Source organism: Sinocyclocheilus anshuiensis, unplaced genomic scaffold, assembly GCF_001515605.1.
Source record: "Sinocyclocheilus anshuiensis isolate Anshui unplaced genomic scaffold, SAMN03320099.WGS_v1.1 scaffold1625, whole genome shotgun sequence".
In the NCBI taxonomy this organism is placed as follows: Eukaryota; Metazoa; Chordata; class Actinopteri; order Cypriniformes; family Cyprinidae; genus Sinocyclocheilus; species Sinocyclocheilus anshuiensis.
Window position 1 is genome coordinate 351,462 of NW_015539802.1, and position 7,125 is coordinate 358,586.

At 37.6% G+C, this 7,125-nt stretch overlaps 1 protein-coding gene across 1 annotated transcript in view; it reads left to right on the plus strand.

The window, feature by feature from the left end:
- Positions 1–7,125, plus strand: part of LOC107683879 (adhesion G protein-coupled receptor A2-like) — an 81,218-nt gene extending 74,093 nt beyond the window's left edge. The window contains exons 19-20 of the mRNA XM_016479937.1: positions 616–705; positions 2,735–7,125. Coding sequence (XP_016335423.1) covers positions 616–705; positions 2,735–4,163 — 1,519 coding nt within the window. The 3' untranslated portion in view covers positions 4,164–7,125. The remainder of the gene's footprint in view (positions 1–615; positions 706–2,734) is intronic.

Sequence of the window (7,125 nt, forward strand, 5' to 3'; positions counted from 1 at the left end):
GCAGTTTCACTGCGTGAATGAAATAGGCTTCAGTTCAGGAGAAAAAAGGCTTTTTCCCATATGCGTCTTAAGTAAGACGCAGTACTCGTTCCCGTATCTCAGGGAACCGAGGTTACGTTAGTAACCGAGTACGTTTTTTACGCCAAGCAAAAGGCAAAGGCCAATGAGAACATCTGTAGCAAATATAGCAGACAGTAGCATTACGCACATTAAAATTTTTGAGCATTTTTTTGTATCATATTTTGTAGGGATGCACCGATATGAAAATTTTGGCCGATACCGATAACCGATACTTCTTTATTTTTGAAAGCCGATAACCGATATGTTGGCCGATAAATCTATATTCAAATTTTTATATACTTTTTGAGAGCCTGATTACAAAAAAGGTCTCATCATTAAAACTGCCGATACCGATAACAGAAAAAATGAGCATTTATCGGCCGATATATCGTGCATCCCTAATATTTTGTATCCACCTTGGCAACACAACAGTAAAAGGATAGGCTATCCATTATGTCTATCTTTGCAGTACTTTTTAATATGATTAAAATGTTAACATGGTTAGCACTTGACCACTAACAGTTTTCTTTTCTCTATCTCTGTTTCCCTCAATAGATTTTATTTGATAGCTGGCGGGGTCCCACTCATCATATGTGGTATCACTGCAGCTGTAAACATCAATAACTATGGAGACAACATTCCTTAGTGAGTACTGAGTTTTAAAACATTAGGAAAACTAGTTTGCTCTTGTCTAGCTTTAAATGTTTATACTATTAACAATCTAAATAATGCTAACTTTAAATCACCGATTCTTGATATATAGGTCAAAGAACATTCCACAGGTTTACCTGTCATTACTTTAGCAACAATAGCAACATTTCTAACTATTTATATTTACAGTATATATCATTTATACAGTTTCATTTATATATATATATTTGGGATCATTATGATTTTTAATGTTTTAATGGAGTCTCTAATGCTCATCAAGGCTGTATTTGATCAAAAATACAGAAAAAACAGTAATATTCTGAAATATCATTTCAATTTCTAATATTGGTTTGCTGTTTTAACATGCTTTAAAATGTCTTTTATTTCTGTGATGCAAATCTGAATTTTCAGCATCATTATTCCAGTATTCAGTGTCACATGATCCTTCAGAAATCATTCTAATATACTGATTTATAATCAATGTTGAAAACAGTTCTGCTGTTTAATATTTTTTTGGAACCTGTGATACTTTTTGAGGATTCTTTGATGAATAAAAAGTTAAAAAGAACAGCATTTATTTAAAATACAAATCATTTCTAACAATATAAGTCTTTACTATCACTTTTTATCCATTTAACACATGAATAAAATTACTTTAAAAAAAAAGAAAAAGAAAAAAAAATTACTGACCCCAAACTTTTGAACAGTAGTATATATTGTAACACAAGATTTCTATTTTGAATAAATGCTGTTTTATAATTTTTTATTTATAAAAGAATCCTGAAAAAAGTATCACATGGTTCCCAAAAATATGAAGCAGTACAACTGTTTCCAACATTGATTAAAAAAAATCTGCATATTAGGAATGATTTCTGAAGGATCATATGACACTGAAGACTGGAGTAATGATGCTGAAAATTCAGCTTGAAGTATGTTAAAATTGAAACTGTTATTTTAAATTGCAATAATATTTCACAGAATTACAGTTGTTTTCTGTATTTTAACACATGAATAAAATTACTTAAAAAAAAAAGAAAAAGAAAAAAAAATTACTGACCCCAAACTTTTGAACAGTAGTATATATTGTAAAACAAGATTTCTATTTTGAATAAATGCTGTTTTATAATTTTTTATTTATAAAAGAATCCTGAAAAAAGTATCACATGGTTCCCAAAAATATGAAGCAGTACAACTGTTTCCAACATTGATTAAAAAAAATCTGCATATTAGGAATGATTTCTGAAGGATCATATGACACTGAAGACTGGAGTAATGATGCTGAAAATTCAGCTTGAAGTATGTTAAAATTGAAACTGTTATTTTAAATTGCAATAATATTTCACAGAATTACAGTTGTTTTCTGTATTTTTTATCAAATAAATACAGCCTTGATGAGTATAAGAAACTTCGTTAAAAAACATTAAAATCTTACTGATCCCAAACTTTTAAAAGGTAGTATACACACACATACACACACACACACACACACACACATCATTTTCTGTCACAACCATATGATAGATACTTTTTTATAAATATTTGCTATTGCATATGTTGACATGCATTCTGACTTGTTAAAACATAATGAGTGATAAGCAAAACATGCATTTCATGAAAAACATGTTGAAAAGATTAACCCAAATCCCCCAAAGAGATTTAATTTCAGTGTTTGTTATTTATGAGACAGTACTGCAAATCATACAGTAATTAGGCCTTTCACAATGATATTGTTGTTAGAAATTTTATGGTGTTTTTGTCACATTACAGTCTTACAGATAGACTGGCGACAATTAATATAAAAATAAAATTGTCTGAGCTCATACTTTGAGTTTTTTATTAGCTTCTGTTCTTTCACTAACTGTCTGATACTTGTTGCAGATTTATTAGACATGCTGGGCCGCTCCCTTACAGGCTCTTTAAAAAGTGTCCGTTTTGTACAGAGCTTGCTTTGTGTTTCTGTTATTTGACTAATTACAGCCTTTGCCCTCTCTGACCTTTTTCACTGCTCTTGACCTTTCGGCAGCTGCTGGTTGGTATGGCAACCCAGTTTCGGAGCTTTCTACATTCCAGCTGGATTGATCATTCTTGTGACCTGGATCTACTTCCTGTGCACTGCTTTCTGCCTGAGGAGCCGAAACTTCCAGGAGTCCAAAGATCCTCCTTGTTCCGCCTCCGAACCCTCAACCTTGCCTGAGAGCCAACCGGCAATCAGCGGCAGCACCAGCCTGCTCTCGACGGACTCTGTGGTGGGCCCGGTGCATGCTGGGACGACGGTGGAGGACCAGTACTCATTGAAGGTCCAGTGTTTGGCGCTGGTGGCAACGCAGTTTGTGTTTGTGGGGCTGTGGTGCTGCGGCGCTATGGCTGTTTGGCATGTGGATAGAGAGCGGAAACTCTTCAGCTGCCTGTATGGAGGAACGGCTACCGGATTAGGGATCTTCTTGGTGCTCCATCACTGTTTCAAGCGTTTGGATGTCCAGGCAGCGTGGCTAAGTTGTTGCCCCAGGTACCGTCGCTCCCAACCCATGCCAGCTTATTCCCACCCTTGCACTGCCACCGTAGGCGTCCAGAGTGCCTCGGAAAGGGGCTCCCAACTTTTTGTAGGATGCCATCCGCCGACGGACACCAACAATTTCTCTTCTTCTGCCAGGTCGTCTTCTACTCAAAGTGGGACGACGAGCATTGCCGCCGGGCCTTGCAAACTCACCAACCTCCTTCAAGTGACACAGGACAACATGAATAACGCTGCCCGAGCGCCAACGGGAACTAATACCAACACAAGCACGAGCACGGAGAACAACAAGCCGGCCAACAATCTGCTACCCAGTCTACTGCCCATCCAGCAGCCTCAAAGAAGGAAGGCTTGCAGTAGAACAAGGGGTGGCAATACCCAATACCATCACCGAGGGGACGGGAGAGGGCACTACCGTCTTAAAGCTATCAGAGCAGGTGGAGGAGGTAGCATGGGCACTTTGGGACCTTCTGGGACAGAGCAATCAAACATCCACCAGCTACACAAACACGCTTCCAGTGAAAATGGAAGTCTACGGAATAGCCATTCAGAGGGTCAGAACGGCCTTCTGACCAATGGGCGGCACAGAGGGGAGGGACTAGCGACGAGCCCTTCGGAAGATAGCGATGGAGGTAGCAGTGGAAGTAGAAAACCTTTTCCCCTGTTGCCTTCGGTGGCAAGCAGGTCCGCCACGCAGCAGAACACTCAACGGCCCAGCGCTAGCAAAGACAATCTTAAACTGGCCGTCGCGGCTGAGAGAGAGTTCAAGCAGAGCTCGTTCCCTCTAAACGTGGCATCAAATGTCACTGCGACATCTGTTTCAGTGCCAAATGGAACACTAAAGGGATCCGTGGTGGAATTGGACACTAGCGGAACTGACCAATCACAGGGTTCAGTTGGTATGAAGAGCAGGGTATGGAAGAGCGAGACGACTGTATAATAGTTGAAAGACTTTGAAGGTTTCTTGAAGGTGTGACCTGTATGCCAGGAGCCAAAGCATGGATTTCTTTCTCCACAGCCCTGCTGAAAAACTAGTTTAAACCAGTCTAAGATGGTTTGAGGGCTTATTTGGTCTGTGGGCTGGTTTTGGACACTTTTCAGCCAAGCTAAACATCAACTTGGCTTGGCTGGGAGACCGGCTAAACCAGCTAAGACCAGGAAACCAGTCTAGCAGTGTTGTAGAACTTAAGACTGGAAGACTGCCTTATTATTTTTGATGGTCTTTCTTTGGATTCCGGTCTCAAGTACTACATGAGTTGCTAATACTGCGGATACATTTTGTAGTCTGTGCACACTCGCGCATATCTGCTCTGCCTCTGGAGCACAAGTTTCACGCGACACTTGTGAAACCTTGCTTCATTCAAGATCCTCTTCAGGTCACTGTCTTGAATCGGACTAAGACACGAGACAGATTTCAGAGTCCTGTTTCTTCCAGTTTCAAGTATTACAACACTGGAGCTTAGGCTGGTTCAATCAGGGTTTTTTTTCAGCAGGGAAGAGAAACATATGGCTTCTTTTATGATGAACCACCTATACTTGTAAGTTTTGAAGGTGTTTGAACCGTCCAACATGCTAAGAGCTAATGCTAAGCATGCTAATAAAGAGAAGTTGTGTGAGGCTGTATTATATGGAAAAAAAATAAGGGGTGTGTATGCAAAACCTGACTCCTTTAAAGACAATGGTGGAGGAGTTGGTTTGACAAAATATGCAAAATCATTTTGATTGATTTTGTTTTCCTGTAATACCACTTAACCTAAAACGTTTGAACGTAATGAATCTTTTAATATTGAATACGCCAAGGGATCTGAACCTAAAGTTTAGCCATTTAGCTGTGTTGATCTTTGTTTCTGACTATGCATATTGATCAGGATGGAGGAGCGTCTGCTTGTTACCTAAGTTTTCTTATTCAGTCCCTTTGTGTCTTTGTCTCTTGTGTGTTCATGTGTTTTTATTTACACTATTTCATTTACATGTCTGTAAGAATGTACATTGTGTTATGTATGTATTGTTTGACCATTACAGTGTTAATTCGACTCTCTGGCACTCTATAAGCAGCTTTTGACATCAGTCCCACACAAATATAGAAAACAAAGACTTACCATTGATCCATCCATCCCCAACATTTCCATCCAATGTTAACGGGTGCTGGGAATGTCGTTCTTATTCTTCTGATGTCGTTCAGCAGAAAGTGAACTATTGCATGCAGTTTTTAGTGAACAGGAACCATTTGGAAAATGTTGCTTAACAGTTCCCTCTATTGGGCCATTCCTGCCATTGATCAAATGCACTGATAATGAATGCTGTTGATGGACAAATGATATCAACAAAGTGACAGCTGCTTCGGATGTCACTCCAGATTTACTAAGGGATTTGATAATGAAGGGCAAGTGTTTGTCCATATATGTTCTGTTGTAGCACCATGTGTAACATGGGCATTTTTAGCACTTGGTTCAGGTTATGAAGAGAGCATTTGGCATATTCTTATAAATAATAATATTGTATTTATATTATACATATCAGTATTAATATTGATGTAATTGTAATTGTCATTATGCAATTTTATGATATCAGTATTTTACAGAGGATTGGCCTAATCAGTTTTATAAACTCTCTGTTTTAGTCTAAAAGCACACTAGCAATCAAAGCTAGATCTCCCACACTTTTTTCTTCAGATTATTACCATACATAGAGCAAGTTTTGTTTATTACAAAGCACTGTTCATCCCACAAATGGTTAGCAAGAAGAGCTACTAATCAACCTGGAATTGTTAGTACTCCTTCTTAAGCTTATGCAAAGTTCTGAGGAACAAGGAATTGGTGATTGGTCTTTAATTTTTCAAGAGTGTCAAAATGTCTTTTCTCACGAAAGCAAAGAATGGACAATCCTAACCAAAAGCAAAAGGGGAATTCAGATCTTTGCACTGACTGTTTTTTCCAAGGCCCACAAGCTAAATCAGATACTGACTGTAGTGCCGTTATTTTTAGATCACATCACGATGAAGTCACAAGTGTTGCCTGTCTTTAGCTTTAGCTACACTTTGATTAAAATACAATTATTTTAAAGTGTGTTCAGGGATATTTGTATGCCAAAGAAGCTCGAGCTTATTTGATATTGTGTAGCATCCCATTTGTCTTTTACCCCTTCAACTTCAAGCCAGAAATCTCCCTTAAAATGGTTAAACATTCAAAGAGCACATATTGCTAAAGAACCAGTTCTCCCTTTTCCCAAATCAAAAAGCATTTAACGTCATGATGACCAGTGTGATAATTTTGTGATTAATGTAAGTTAAACTATCAGTTATGAAGGCTTATAATAGTTTTTTTTAATTAGTTTTTGGTGCAAAGTGCCATTTGAAACTACAACAACAAAGAATGTAGTCCAATAATACATGGAATTTGTGGCCTGCTCAAAGTTTGCCATGTGTATGTAATACTTTTTTTTTCCTTTAAAAAAGATTGAAATTTTAAATGGCTTATTTGTGCATAATGTGACATTGTGATATTTGCATGAACAATTTCTTTGCCTCTGGGTAGGCCTAGAGCTTCTGAGGGTCAGTATAAATTCAGTGTTATCCTAAACAATGTTTTGATTGTCATCTCGAAGTTTAAAAGGGAGATTTCAATAATAACATGAATATTTATATTTTTTGTCACTCACTTCAATATGAAAATGATAGCAACATTTTTGTATCGATTTCAGTAATATATTTCCTATAGATGTTAAGATTGTGCCTTATCAATTACCTGATTCAAAAAATAAAGGCTTGGAAAAATGCCATAAAATCAAAGTTACTTCACTCATATTTTTATGTGTCCTAGATGTGATTTAATGAGGAACAACCCCAGCCCACGTTTTGCATTAGCCAATTACGTAACTTCTGTTCCTATGTGACATGTAAATCT